Genomic DNA, 15,242 nt, shown 5'->3' with positions numbered 1-15,242 from the left:
CCATTGGTGTCTGCCCATTGATGGAAGGCATTCAGCAGCAGAATGAGGGAGGCAAGCATTTTTTTGTGATTCCTACTACAGCTTCAGCTCTAGAGGAACCATGGGAGGCTGCATGAGTTGGGGGGGGGGGGACTGCTGAAAATTGCCTCCCTTTCCTGTTCCACTGAGGATCCCTTCCTTCAGCAATGGACACAGCTGGATGCCACCCAATAACTCTCAGCAAAAAGTTAATGAAGGGAGCTGTAAAACACCTCCCATATATTTTTAGTTTTATTTGCACCAGAGTTTCTGCATATTGCTTAATGCCATGGATCAGGCCTAATCAGAATTTTACTTGCATTTTTTTGTCTAGAAATGTCCATTACAAGCTCCAGTGTTTCCATTCCAAGAGCATGGATAAAGTGCACCATATGAGCCAAAACACTGTAAAATACACTTGTCTTTATATATTAAAGGGAGCGCAAGTCCCAGCATGCAAATGCTGCAGCCTGATCCAAAGCGAATGGAGTCCAAATTAAGTGTGAGGTGTATAAAAAAAGGAAGTAGCTGCTTGTTTGGTAATTTCTGCAGGAGGAATTGAAATGGCCCGTGATTTCTGAGGAGTTTTTACTGCAGCACTAGGTTGTAGAAAATTTATTTGTCCCTGTTTTGAGCCTTGTAAACAACATTTTCTTCAGTGGAGGGTAAGATATACCTTTTCCTCTGTAGGAATGGCAGAAACAGGTGTCTGAACAAATGCAGTTTGAAAAAGTTCTGTGAAGTAGCTGCCAAAGTTTCTGTGCTCCCCTGAAACAATAAATAAGGTTTTAAAAAAAGGTTTTGCCACTTAACTGAAATAGGAAAAAAAGACTGTTTATTTCTTAACCAGGCTGGCCTGCAATTCCGCCTCAAAGGCCATCCTGTCAAAGGTACGTATGTTCATCTCTTCCCGGACTTTTTCCCGGACATGGAACGACGCCCGAGCAACAGACCGGGCGTTTTCCAAGACATTTTTTTTCTCCTTGCAGATCTGTTCGCTCCGCTCCAGCTTCTTCTCAATGGACTGCAAGATCTCCCTGCGGCGGATGTCTTCGTTCTCCTCCACCTTCCTCTTGTTCACTTTCTGCACCTTCTCCTTCTCCAGCCGGCTCTGTACCACCTTCTGGGCCTTCTGCTGCACCACTTCCTCGGCCACCTGGGCCGCATGCTGCAGCTTCCGCTCGGAAGCCCTGGCCAAGGCCTTCAAGTACTCCTTCTGTTCCCGGTCCCTCCTCTCCGCTGCCCTCTTGGCCCTCTGGCTGTGCATCTCCTCCCGCTTGGCTCTCTCCCTCAGCTCCTGGTTCCTCTTCTCCACCAGCTGCTCGTACTTCTCCTGGGCCTTGTTGAGGCTCCCTTCCACAGAAGCCCTCAGCACCGCCTTCTCCTCGGCCTCCTGCTTGGCCTTCTCCTTGAGGATGATCTCGTGCTTCCGCTTCTCGGCCTGGTTGAGCAGCCGCTTCTCCCTCTGCAGCAGCTGCTCCTTCTTCAGCTTCTTCTGGGCGGCCAAGGACAGCTTCTCTTGCAGCAGCTGCACCTCTCGCTCCATGGCCTCTTTCTTGACCTCCTCCTGAGCCTTCAGGTTGTGCTCTTGGTGGCGCTTCTTCTTCTTGTCATCCAGGAGGGCCTTCTCCTGCCTCTCCCGCCTCATCTTCTCCTGCTTCTCCAGGTGCTCCCGCCACTTCTCCTCCTGCTGCCAGCTCTGCTTCTGCTTCAGCAGGGCGGCCGCCTGCTCCTCCTGGCTCACCTTGCTGCGCCGCCTCTCCAGCCGCGACTCCCACAGCTGGTGGCACTGCAGCAAGGCCCTCTGCTTCTGCCTCTCCTCCCGCTCCCTCCTCTGCTCCACCTGCCTCCGCTGGATGTCCCACTGCAGGTGGGCGCTGTACCTCTGCTCCTTCAAGATGCTCTCCTCCTGCTGCTTGGCGATCATCAGCGCCGCGATCTTCCGGTCCCTCTCCGACACCTCCTTGAGGCCCTTCTTCCTCTTCACCTCCTTGACAATCCTCTCCACCTTCTTGGCCGTCTGGGGCGAATGGCTCAGGTCGCCCAAGCTGAAGCTGCGGCCCACCAGGGCCGTCATGGTTGCCACCGTCTTAGTCCTGGGCAGCTCCTTGGGCCACTTGTCCCGGAAACTGTCTCCGCTGTAGGAGGAGGAGGCCCCGGAGTCGGAGGAGGTTTTGGTGGAGTGGCCATCCCTCCTCTTCTGCAAGGAGTCCAGGGAGTGGCTCTTCTTGGTCCTGGCGCCTGTGGGAGCAGCAGCAGCAGCAGCAGGAGGAGGAGGCAAGCAGCCGGTCCGGGTCTGCCCTACTGGGGTGCAGCTGCCGCTGGTGCTTTTGAAGGCGATCCTGGGCGCCGGCGAGGAAGGCAGGCTGGCGGTGAGGAGCGGCGTGAAGAGCCTCCTCTTCTCCTCGCGGATAATCCTTTCCCTTTCCTCCCGGCACTGCTGCAGCTTCCTCTGCCGGTCCATCTCGTAGACCTCGTAGAGGCCGGCGGCCACGCGCATGGAGCGCCCGGGCGCCTCTTTGACCAGCTCGCCCAGCGAGCGCGGCAGCAGCTCCACCGGCTTGACGGCGCAGCGGGCGCACGCCTCCAGCGAGCGCGGGCTCGTGAGCACATAGCGGCTGCCCTCGGCCTCGGCGCAGTCGAAGTTGTACAGGTCCAGGTGAAGCATCGGCGATTCCTCGCGCAGCTGCCCCGCGTCTCCGCCAGGAGGAGCCGCCGCTTCCGCCGCCGCCGCGCCCGAGGCGGACGCCGGAGAGGCACCATCTGCCGCCGCCGAGGAGGAGGAACTGGCTGCTGCTGTTGCTGTCGGGGCCGGGGCCGCCGCCGCCGAGGCCTCGTCTCCACCTGCTGCTGCTGCTGCTGCGCTCCCGGGCTCTGCGTCTTTCTCCTCTCCCGCATCCGCCACCGGATCCACCATGCCTGGCTTCCTGCAGGATCTGCGAGGGAACGAAAGCAAAAACAGAAGCAGCGAAATCAGGAGGATCAATCGTAAAAATAACCTCGCCGGGATTTAATCTGCTGCCATCGAGGGATTAGCCGGCATCTGCGTCTCCATGGCCGGGGGGGGGGGGGCCGCAGTGGGAAGCAGCGGAACCTACAACCTTTCTCCACCCCCCATAGCACCCGGGCAAGACCCATCCGGGGAGACTCCCCGCACCGTGGCAGGGGTGCCAACTTGAATAAAATATTGGGGGCGCACCCCGCATAATCGATCACAAGACATGGTGCAGAGAGGCACACTATTGGAATGGCAATGCTTGGGGGGGTGTCAAATATTTTATTGAGGGGGCCGAAGGGACCTCGGCCCCTAGGAGTTGGCTTCTATGCACCGTGGCTCTTGCCCCAGTGACTGAAAGGAGAAAGAGTGCGGAGTTTTGCGAGAAGTTGCAAAGTCGTCCTGAGTAACGGGAGATCAAGGGGAGGGGAACCTAACGGCGGTGTGTGTGTGAATGGTCGGGATCCCAACCGAAGCTCCGCCGCCCCAAACGCTTCTCCCTCCGCCCTGGGCAACGTGGATGATTAAGGTTAGCCTCCCCCACATAATGAGATGGGAGAGAGGGGCGCTGAAGAGGTCCCCCTCCCTTCCGTCTCCCCAGCCCCCTCGCACCGGCCCTGCTGTCTATCTAGAAGCCCTGAAGTCCCACCGGAGAAAGGGGGGAGGCGGGTAGGTGCGGGGACGACAGAGGGGATCAGGATCCCAAAGCGCCTCTTTTTAACGCAAGCTTGCTTTTCCTCCGGGTCCCGTGAGACCGACCTCTCCGCGGTTTTCCCGGTTCTGGACAAGCCTCCGCCTCGTCTCCCTGCCGCTGGGATGCAGCGCCAGAAAACACCCTGATGGGGAACAGCCATCCTTGGAAAGCCTCGGACACTCTCCTCCAGCGACAGCGGTGAGCTGCCTGCCCCTCCCGGCGACCCTTCCATTCCCATAGCAAAACGTGCATCATTCGATCAGTCCCCTCGCCGCAGACAAAAACATCTGGGGTGGGCGAAGAGGGGGAGGGGTGCCGATCACTCACCGTTTTGGCTTTCGGGGGCTCCGCGGGCTTTCGACGATGTAGCACCAAACGGGTATTGGTGTGTGTGTGAGTGTGTCGTGTGGGGGGCAGATCAGGTTACGGGCGGCAGCAGCAGCAGAGGCGGCTGCGGCGGCCTCTCCATGGCGCCCGGCAACCCCCGCGCAGAGCCTCTGCCCACGGCCGGGAGGAGGCAGCTGGCAGGTGCCTTGGGCTGCGCAACCCCTAGCATGTTGTGGCTCCTAAGCTGAAGGTGGAAGAGGACAGCGACTGCCCATCTCCGCCGCCACCGGCCTCGCTTGCGGGGCTCCTGCCTCGCTCCTTCCCTCCCTCCGCCGCCGCCTTCGGAGCTCCGCCTGCGAGGATGCGATGGAGCCTCCGCTGCTGCGCCGCTGCTGCTCCGCGGGAAGGAGAGACGCGCGAGGAACGCTGATCCGCGCCACTTGCCGCGAGACGGGGGACGCGGGGAGGAGGAGGAAGGAGGGGTCTGAATAAGAGAGGAGGGGATGGAGCGTACTGCGAGTTTTCTTGCCCTTGCAGTATTTCCCCATGTGCCTTTTGAATAACCCTCACGCCTGCCTCTACAGCTCAATGCGAGGGATAGCCAACAGTGGGTCTCTGAGTATGACTTAAGGTTGGACATCACTAGGATTTTAGTAGGTAAGAACTTATACCTGAGTTTGTTTAGTTCCTCCTCCCTCCCAATCTGTTTTCCTTTTGTGTCCTGTACGCAGGGACAGGGTTTGTCTTATTTGTAGTCATGCACTTTGAGAACCTTTCTTGGAGAAAAGCTATTAAAATAAATAAATGTGAAAAATCCCTTTTGTGAAAACCTTCATACGTGGTATCTCCATAATCCTTACAACAGCTTTGTAAGGTTGACCAGCAGCACTATCTCCACATTGCAGATGATGACAGGGGTGGGGGGACCACAGCTCAGATGATGGGGCATGTAGCACGTGGACTATATCTTTGTGGCCTGGTGCTGTGCACACTTAGAATTTGTGCAGGGAGCAGAGGGACTTGGTGTTGGGGAAAAGTGAGAAAGGTCACTTTGCACACGAAGGGATTGTTGTGTGTGAAACCCCAAATACCCAATACAAAACTCAATTCAAGCAACTGGGGGTTCTAGGATAGGCCACCCCATACAATTAAGCAAGGGAAGGGGCAAACATGCTGGAAATATATAACTGTTGCTCTCATGTCTCACTCCCTTTCCCCATTCTCCTATATACAGCAAGACTACATCTTGTTTGACCATATTGCTGTAACATTTGCTCCCAACAGGCTCCCTCTGTTGGCAAAGGACACTCTAACTAATGTCACAACTGGATAAATACAGGTAAGCATCTCACAGCAGTGGACAACTTTGGGCTTTAAAATTTGGTGCAACACCAAAATTCAGTTCACTCCCCCTTCCCTGCCTCTTGCTTTGTTTGCCATTGTTGCTGGCAAACAACAAGGGTCCCTGCAAGACCCTTTTGGCTCTGTGCCCAGTGCAGGCTAACCGGTCGCTCTCCCCTAAATCTGCCTCTGTGCACAGCTTGAATGCACAAAACAGACAACCACTTTGCACACAGTTTCACTACAACCCCAACGGGGGCGGGGGGAGGACGACTATAATCACAGTTTCTCCGGTTTCTCCCCAAGCCCCAATAGTGGTACAGTGGTACCTCAGGTTACATATGCTTCAGGTTACATACGCTTCAGGTTACATACTCCGCTAACCCAGAAATAGTGCTTCAGGTTAAGAACTTTGCTTCAGGATGAGAACAGAAATTGTGCTCTGCCGGCGCGGCGGCAGCAGGAGGCCCCATTAGCTAAAGTGGTGCTTCAGGTTAAGAACAGTTTCAGGTTAAGAACGGACCTCCGGAACGAAATAAGTACTTAACCCGAGGAACCACTGTACTGGCAGAGCACCCATTTGGTACCATTCCCTCTTCCCTCTCACCTCCTCGCAACACCTTCTATGTTTCTAAGTCCAGGAACCATCTGCTCCAGCTGCTGACTATTGCTCGTTGCTCTCTGTGAGTCTGTCTCTGCTCATCATAGACTGTTCTCCCCCAGGTACAGGATCCATCCCACCACTTGTTCTGTGATAACTTGAAGAGTGGCCCAGCAACAGTCACCTGGGTGCACCCAGCTGTTCCTCCAAAGAGTGGTTAACCTGCTTGCTCTGGGCAGTTTCCTCTATTCTTGCAAGGTTCATGAGAGAAGGTGCAAAAGTAGATGGTGTTCCTAACATAAAGCAATGGTATCTCCCCTCTGATCCGACTCGCAGGCAATAAAACAGTCTGGGTTTTATTGTTACAGGATGCAGTAGAGAGCCTTCAATAATAACCTCAAACTGATCAGAGAAATATTGAGCATAACATTTCCTACATACACAGGCTGCCCTTGGCTTCATGAAGATCTGCCCTGCAACACTTTCCCACTTTCTGTGCTGCCAGAAACACCTGGGCAACACAAGTTTGGGCAACGCAACTTTGAGCCATTTTGATGTTGCAAATGGATGCTAAGATTTATTTCTTGTTCTCAACTGGATCTACATAACTGCCCCATAACATAAGTTCTCTGGGCAGCCTGCAAAACACATATAACAATTAAAATGCAATATGAAACAGCATTGGGAGAGCTTTGGCCATCCAGATTTTGTTGAAATACAAGTCCTGACATCCCTGACTGTCGGTCGTGCTGCCTGGGGCTGATGGGAGTTGGAGTCCAACAACTTTTCAGGACCTTGGGTCTGATGATGGGCCCCATAACATCGCAGCCGAAAAAGGTGGTTCCAGTTAGGGAACTGGCCGTGTGTCTCCTTGAGATGAGTGAAATGTATCTGGTTGGCCCCTGTGAGAACAGCATGCGAGATTAGATGGGCTATTGGCCTGCTCCAGTAGGCGGTTCTTGTGTTCTTATCCCCAGCTCTCTTCATTCACACATGATGAAATCCTAAGCATACTTACTATGAATAAGTCTCAGTGAGCACAGCTGCACTTTCAAGGAAACATAAGTAGGATGTGGCTGTTAGTTAAAGCAGTGGTTCCCAATTAGGGGTCCGGGGAACACACCCAGGGGGTCCGCAGCCCCATCCCTTGCCTCCCCACAACTAATTTTTTTGTCATTTTTTGCATGGCATGGTAACATCACAAATTCAATGGTCTTGTTTTAGCGCTGTGCAATTTTTTCAACATATTGACCAAACTCGCTTTTGAAATCACACTGTGATAACGATTTTGACCTGGCAATATGCAGCAATATATCGCTCCTTGTGTGAGGTAGAAGAGGACAGTCGATTTCAAGGCACCTCCGATCTCGGCTTATAAACGCTGCTGATCTGAGCTGCCTTCCTTCAAGCTGAGGGAAAACAGAGCTGATTGCCCTCACGTCAAGGCACCATGGCACTACCTTCGACCTCTGAGGCTACTTCTTCCCTCATCCCCACACCTGATCTCAAATTTAAGACATCGTGATATATCGGAATATCACGATGTTTAGCTGCTGAAATCTGATTTCCAACATCATGATATATCACTCAGCCCTAGTCTGTTTTTTAGTATGCCTAAAATCCTTTGCTTATTAGGGGTTACCCCACATTTTGTTGCCTGGCTTGCTCTGGTCCATGGGGTCACAAAGAGTCGGACACAACTAAATGACTAAACAACAACACACATTTTGTTCAAAAAAATTGCTTTGCACAGGTAACCACCATAGAGTTATGAAAATTTTCAAAGGTAGGGGGTCTGTGGATTGCCTTTTGAAAAATAGGGGGTCCTCAGTATTTAGCTAATTGGGAACCACTGAGTTAAAGGATAAAACAAAATTGCCTGCTGCTGATTTTGTCATTCACATGCTAAGAACAAGATGCACATACTGAGCTTGCCATGGGGAAGCTTCCAAAATCTAATATTTTCCTGAAATGTTAGATATTTTAAAGTCACAAGAAAGTCAATTTTGACTTGTCAGCATTTGCATACAACAATTCCCATCATCCCTGACCACTGGTCCTGCTGGCTAGGGATCATGGGAGTTGTAGGCCAAAAACATCTGGAGGGCCGAGACTGAGGAAGCCTGGCATAGAATCTATTAGTTCCCGGGTGGTTTGTGTAGGACAGTTTGTGGGATCACTTATTTTGGCTGGCATGCTTGTCCGTGTGCACACACATGCGTATACCACATAGATGCTTCATTTTCATTCCACATATCTGGGATTGTTGCCAGCATTGGAGATTGCTGGAAGAAAAGCTTTTGAACTCTGATAATATTTGGAACAAGCCTTGGTGCCAGATGTTGAAGAGTTAATCCTGTAGAAATACAGAAATCAGCTGACCGTGGTTTAAATGAGCTGCCCTTGAAATTAGCATGCATTAAGGTTTGCATTGATGTTAATTGGAGATTTCCTCTTTCCTGGGTCCTTTCAATTGCTATATGTGGGTTAACCAGACCAAAAAAACAAAAACAACCCCACAGCAAACCCCTGAACACAAAGCATATAGTTTATACCAACAGAAAAAAATGTTGTCTTGACACATACTTTTAAAGCGTTCTCTTCTAATTACAAGGCAAAGTAAACAAACAGAAACATCTGCCTTATTAACATAATTTCAAAAATGGCTGGAAGTGAAAGCCTTTACAGTTTGAATTGAAACTGACAGTTTCTGCAGCAGTATGTAAAATCATAGAGCACAGAAAATATAGTTGCCATGTGAAGAAAGGAGTGTCACAGTTTAGGAGCTGGAGGGCCACACACTCCCCATTCTTGGATTAGACAACAATAAAAGCTACTCTGAAAGTTCACGTTCAATGTTGACAGGAAGGAAGTAATTTGCAGAGCAACTCATAACTATAATTATGCTTTGAGAGAAGATAGCGCTGTTGGCTGAATGGCCACAATATCCTGGACAAGCTTATCATAGGAAGGAAGGGCAAAGTACACAACCAGAAAATACAAAAATGGTATAAAAGGGACAGACATGCCCCTGGCAACCCACGATACACCACTAGTGGCAACCCACCATGGACTCAGCTGATGATAATGCTCATATGTTGTCCATAGAGAAAGAGCCTATGAACTCAGGGTGATGAGGACACTGTCAGGGACTGGCTAAATGGTGAGGAATGGTGGGGAGCTCCAGCCCGAAGACCCCAGGGAAGCCTCAGAAGAGAAGAGCTCTGAGCTGGGAGAGTGGTTGTGGGACAATGAAGACAGAGGAGGAATGGGGGGATGCTGAACAAGAAACAGGCTTGAGTGAGAGAGAGAGAAGGAAAACACTGCAGACATAGAACAGGAAGCTGAGGAGGAGGTGGGGGCTGAAGCTGAGACAGATTCACAGGAGCAGGCAGGTCCTACTGTGTTCAGCTCTCCTCTGCGCCTGTCTCTGAGGAGGACTCAGAGGGTGTTGCATGTTACAGAGCAGAGAGCTCAGAGGGCCCCTCTCCAGCGGAGTTTAAGACTGCTGGGAAGACACATGGGTGGGGAGGAGGCTTAGGAGGAAGTGGGAGACCCAGAACTCTAGTTCTGTGAATGTCTTCACCAGGGCCCGTCATACCCTAGCATACCCTCCAACATCCCTCCAAATAGGGATGTCCTATTCCATGATAATAATCATAATCATAATTTTACTATTTATATCCCACCCATCTGACTGGGTTGCCCAGCCACTCTGGGTGGCTTCCAACATATATAAAAATAATTTTAAAAATTACGTATTAAACATTATTTTATAAAAACCTTTCCTATACAGGGCTGCCTTCAGGTGGCTTGGGGTCAGATAACTCCATACCCTCCAACAATTTTCTGATGAAAATCCTACCATACCCTCCAATATTTCTCTGATGAGAATAGGGACATTCTAAGGAAAAGCGGGACATTTTCAGGATCAAATCAGAAATTGGGGTGGCTTCTGTAAATCTGGGACTGTCCCAGCAAAATAGAGACACTTGGAGGGTCTGCCACAGGTTTGTGTGTGTTCTATTGCCTTGAATAAAAGAATTAGCTTTATTATTCATCTCTGAGTCTTCATGCTGAACCAGCCCTGACAGACACCAGCACCTCAGCACGTGCAACAGCCACTAGTCATGCTATGTTCCGATTGTCATGAGTTCATTATTTGTTCCTGCATAGGCAGCTTAGGGGCATTATTGCCAGTATAGTTCCTGATTGGCTTCTGCATTTTCTGCTAGGGTGTTTTCCTCTTGCCCTGGGACTGAGCATGGATTGGATATAGCGGCCGTTCTACCAGTGCAGTGGTGGCATATCTCCTGTGCTGGGTTAATATGAATATAGGATTGCTCAGCCCAGCTTGCATTGTGCTTAATTCTGGAGGAAGAAACACAAATTTTACACTGAGTCAGATCCAGATAAGATTTCACATTTGAGTTTAAAGGGCGGTGCTTAGAAACTGTAAACAGGCAGATGTCATAGGGGATTTCCAATCTATAGGCAGAGGATTTGAATATTTTTCATCACTAGAGGGCACTCACTGATCAGTTATCAGTTACTTTATTTTTAATTTTTCAATCAACCAACTTTCAAACAATTGAACAAGGGCTGAAAGGCGAATAGGTTTGCCACCTGAAGCGCTCCAAAATAAGAAACTCATGGTGGGACCTTGAACAAATGGCATTATTGTGTGTGTCACCACATTAGTACTTTGTTAGAACGCACTGTCATTGTCATGCATTACATTAAAGTTCCTTTTGGTTGTTATGAATGGCAATACCATTCATCTAGGAGGAAAGCTCAAGAGCCAACCATAGCAATTACTTCCAAGGCTTTGAGAACACTCCCCAAGCAGTGTGCCTTTTCCCACACCGAGATCTGAAAAGGCTAAATGTTTATATTAGTCTATATTTGCTAAAAATAGAAGGTGTATTGACAAAGCGGGATTGGCATGGTTGGTAGAACTTTTGAGCAGTTGACGCCCATGAAATTGCTTCCTGGATCAGGTTAAGCAGTTGGGGGTGGGGGGAAACCTCAGATTTTAATCTGATTTCCATCTGAAACACTGACTACAATTTCAGGGATGTCTCCGAATACCAGTTTCTGGGAGGAGCGCTGTTGCATTCAGTTCCTGTTTGTGGGATTCCCCCGAGGCCACTGGGAGAATGGCATACTGGATTCAATAGACCTCAGCAAGGCTCTTCTTATTTTCTCATATTCTTCTGTACATATAGCATGTGTTTAGCCTTTTGGCATTTTTTTTAATCTTGCCACTGCTTATGGGAATGGGCAGAGAAGATAGGAGTGGTGAGATACTCAGAATCCCTCAGAGCCAAAGGCTCTCTTTTGTTCCTCTGAAGGCCTTGGGGCACTGTGAAAACTTTCAGGAACCTTTTGGGTAGGGTGGGCCAGATCATGGGCCAACTTTGTCAGGTGGCCAGGACAACACACCTGCCAATGAGCTGGTAAAAAGGTAAAGGTAAAGGACCCCTGGACAGTTATTATTATTATCAAAAACAACTATGGGGTGCAGTGCTCATCTCGCTTTTCAGGCCAAGGGAGTCAACGTTTGTCCACAGAGAGTTTTCTGGGTCATATGGCCAGCATGACTAAACCATTTCTGGCACAGAGGGACATCATGACGAGTGCCAGAGCACACAGAAACGCTGTTTACCTTCCCGCTGAAGCAGTACCCATTTATCTACTTGCATTAGTATGCTTTCAAACTGCTAGGTTGGCAGAACATGGGACAGAGCAACGGGAGCTGACTCTGTCACGCAGATTCGAACTGCTGACCTTCCAATTGGCAAGCCGAAGAGGCTCAGTGGTTTAGACCACATCACCACTCGCATCTTGCCAGTCAACTGACATCATTATTGACAGTTTGTTCTGAATGTGAATCTTCAAGCATGCCCTCCATGACCAATTTCCCCACCCCACTGCACCTCACCGCACCCCCAGGAACCTTTAAACTCTAAAATTGCTGGCCTCATTTCACAGCTTAAAGCATTGATCTCCGGCAGGTGTGTTGCGAGCCAGTACAGGGTTGTGGCCTGAGCTAAGATGGGTCAAAACAGCGGCACTAGCACCATTCAAATATATGGTACACACAAACAACACACACACACACACACACACACACACACACACACAAAGAGAGAGAGAGAGAGAGAGAGAGAGAGAGAGAGAGAGAGAAATGGGCCCCAAATGATGTATGTTTGAATTACAGTTGGGTTCCAGGTCTGAAAACATTGATGAACGCTGACTTAAAGGGTCTGTTTGGGTGGGAATTTAGGCTTGGAAGATAGGAAGCTGTTTATTTTCCACAGCCAGGTCCTTTCTTCCCCATTAGGCCCCAAGGTAGAGGGAAGCAAGTGCTTGTCTGCTTCATTGCTTTCCTTCAGCCTAACTCCCAGTGCCAGCTGGCTGACAGCTTCTGCCTGTGCATCTCTCCGCTGCCATGGTTCCCTTCCTGGCAGCATGAGGGCGGCACGCACATCCAGCCGTCAGCCTTGGATGGTTTTGGATGTGAGGCAGGAGGTAGTTTTGCCACCCCCGTTTTCCCTGCAAAACCTAGGGAGTCTCTCCATGTGGTAGAGAGACCCCTTGCAGTTCTCTCCTCTGCATTTTTGCTTCTTGTTGCAGAACGAAGACACAAATCAAACTAAAGCATATACAGTGGTACCTCGAGTTAAGTACTTAACTCGTTCTAGAGGTCGGTTCTTAACCTGAAACTGTTCTTAACCTGAAGCACCACTTTAGCTAATGGGGCCTCCTGCTGCTGCCACGCCGCCGGAGCACTATTTCTGTTCTCATCCTGAAGCAAAGTTCTTAACCCGAGGTACTATTTCTTGGTTAGCGGAGTCTGTAACCTGAAGCGTATGTAACCTGAGGTATGACTGTACTGCTTACAACAGACCCTCCAAGTGTCCCTATTTTCCAGGGATGTCCCTGATTTAGAGAAGCCGCCCCAAATTCTGATTTGATCTCAGAATGTCATACTTTTCCTTAGGATGTCCCTATTTTCATTGGAGAAATGTTGGAGGGTATGGAGTTATCTGACCCCCCAAGCTGTCTGAAAGCAATCCTGTATAGCAGGGGTGTCCATCGAGTCAGCTGCGATCAACATGTCGATCCCCGGGTGATTGTGATAGATTGTGGTGGATCGCTGGCTCATTTTTCTCCACGGAGAAAAAGAGCATCCGTGTGTGTGCCGTCCTGACCTGGCGTGAGTCAGTCGTTGCTAGGCTGCTGGCACCCTGGTACATTGGTGTTTAGGAAGTCCCTGCCAGCAAGCTGCTGCAAGTTCACTCCATTAGGAGGCTTCTTGGATCCCCAACAGTGCCGGTCTACCCATGGCATCAGCTGTCCTTAGACTGTTCTTGGCATCCGTTCCCTGCTTTCCTGCGGCGGCCCCAGTGGGGATGAAGCTGTGTCATAGATGAGAGCTGCGGAGCGTCTATTGGTTTGTGAGCGATTTATGGAGTGCCCCCCCCAAAAGTAGGAGAACTATGTTGCTCCCCCTTCCCCCTTTAAAAAAAAACCTCAACAACTTTGGATCCCCCTCCCCCAAAATGGGTAGATCACTGCCAGTTTTTTATTCCAGGAGTAGATCGCAATCTCTTGGGAGTTGGACATCCCTGCTGTATAGGGAAGTGGGGTTTTTTTTAATGTTTCATTATGTTTTTATTTATGTTGGAAGCTGCCCAGAGTGGCTGGGACAACCCAGTGAGATGTGGGGTATAAATAGTAAAATAGTAAAATTATCATTATAGAATGGGGCGTCCTTATTTTCATCGGAGAAATGCTGGAGGGTATGCTACAAACAGCAGGGGAATTCTTGTGCAGCTCTTTCACCTTTGGCTTTCCTGTCTCAGTAGAAATCGTCTAGTAAGTGGACAATACAGCTGTTTCCTGCCTCTGAATAGATGCTGTTTATACACAGAGCATTTTGAATAGGTAATGTGTTGTTGACAGCTAGCATGTAGTCATGTCCTTGGACCAAATTCAAGCAAACTTTCTTTTTTTATATAATTTTTTTTTAAATTAAAGATTTTATTGGTTTACAAAAGTATATGCATTGTCTCTTTTTTCAGACAAGCAAGTTTCCTGTGTGTTACATTAGCCTTCCTTGTCATTGCTACTTATACTTCAGTCAGGAATAATAATAATAATAATAATAATAATAATAATAATAATAATAATAATACCCTGCCCATCTGGCTGGGTTACCCCAGCCACTCTGGACGACATACACAACCCAAATGTTTCCTGCCATTTTGTGCATACTTATACATTGTGTGTTTTCGCCACACTCTCTCTCTCTTTCTCTCTCTTTTTCATTTTATTTATAAAGGCTCAGGTGTTTTTTAGCAGGAACCTGTGAATTTAACGCTATCCTAGAAGGTGCACAGGCTGACATTGTGTAATCAAGGCTGCTAAAAGGGAAGCACTTACGGGCAACCTGTCCTCTCCCTCCCTGGCCCCTGGTCATTTTAGCATATGCTTTTATGTTTGTAATACACACGTGTAAAATGCAGGAAATGACTGGTTTCTAAAGGGCTGCTGAACTGCATTTGGAGTATGTTTATTATTAAGGAACAAGCAAAGTGTCTGTCAGGAAGCCAAATGGGAGGAGTCCTCTTAACTTTCACTGAACCAAACTTGCACTTTGTGTGCGCCTACTGTTCTTGAAAGTTTGAAATACATGAAATGCAGGTGTATGTTCTTTATGGGTATTCTTGCACAGTCTGCTTAATACAAGCAACCCTGAGTATGCTTAGTTGTTAGGATGTAAAATATTAGCCCCATGCACACCATACATTTAAAGCACTATACCACTTTAAACAGTCATAGCGTCTCCCCAATTTCCCCCCCAGAGCTGTAGGTTTTTAAGGATGCTGAAGGTCTCTGGGTTCAATTCCTGGCATCTCCTGGTTGAGCTAGGAAAAACCCCTGCCTGCAACTCTGGAGAGCTGCTGGCAACCATTATAGACAAATACTGAGCCAGATGATGCAGTCGTCTGACTTTCATCTAACACTTCCCATCTTCCTTAAGAGATTGATGCAGCAGGACTTGAAAGATTTCATGGCCTTTTGGGGTATATTTGGCATGTGGTATCACATGTCTCCTTTGTGCTGTCTATGTATTTGGTTTTTCCTTGCTGTTATTTTCCATTTCTTTGGAATCGGTACTTTTTCACACTGTCATTATTAGCTCATTAAAAACTATGTTTTAGGAGAGACAAAAAAAGACAAAAGGAGAAAGAATG

The 15,242-nt window shown here is 49.1% G+C and overlaps 1 protein-coding gene and 1 long non-coding RNA gene across 2 annotated transcripts; one reads left to right on the top strand and one right to left on the bottom strand.

Annotated features, from left to right (window-relative positions):
* Positions 1 to 227: 227 nt before the first annotated feature.
* Positions 228 to 4,384, bottom strand: CCDC177 (coiled-coil domain containing 177). The gene is made up of 2 exons (XM_083507617.1): positions 4,035 to 4,384; positions 228 to 2,954 (listed from the first exon to the last, which is right to left on the bottom strand). Exon 2 carries the CDS (start codon positions 2,933 to 2,935, stop codon positions 854 to 856), a length of 2,082 nt encoding a protein of 693 aa, XP_083363743.1. The 5' UTR covers positions 2,936 to 2,954; positions 4,035 to 4,384; the 3' UTR covers positions 228 to 853.
* A 148-nt stretch (positions 4,385 to 4,532) lies between these two features.
* Positions 4,533 to 7,599, top strand: LOC310710447. The gene is made up of 3 exons (XR_014528067.1): positions 4,533 to 4,691; positions 5,319 to 5,373; positions 6,099 to 7,599. It is a non-coding gene; the product is annotated as an uncharacterized lncRNA (long non-coding RNA).
* The last annotated feature ends 7,643 nt before the right edge of the window (positions 7,600 to 15,242 follow it).

The sequence above is a fragment of the Podarcis liolepis genome (assembly GCF_965112155.1).
Source record: "Podarcis liolepis genome assembly, chromosome: 1".
NCBI lineage: Eukaryota > Metazoa > Chordata > Lepidosauria > Squamata > Lacertidae > Podarcis > Podarcis liolepis.
The sequence above is the reverse complement of the archived record's forward strand: the minus strand, read 5'-3'. Positions and strand labels throughout refer to the sequence as shown.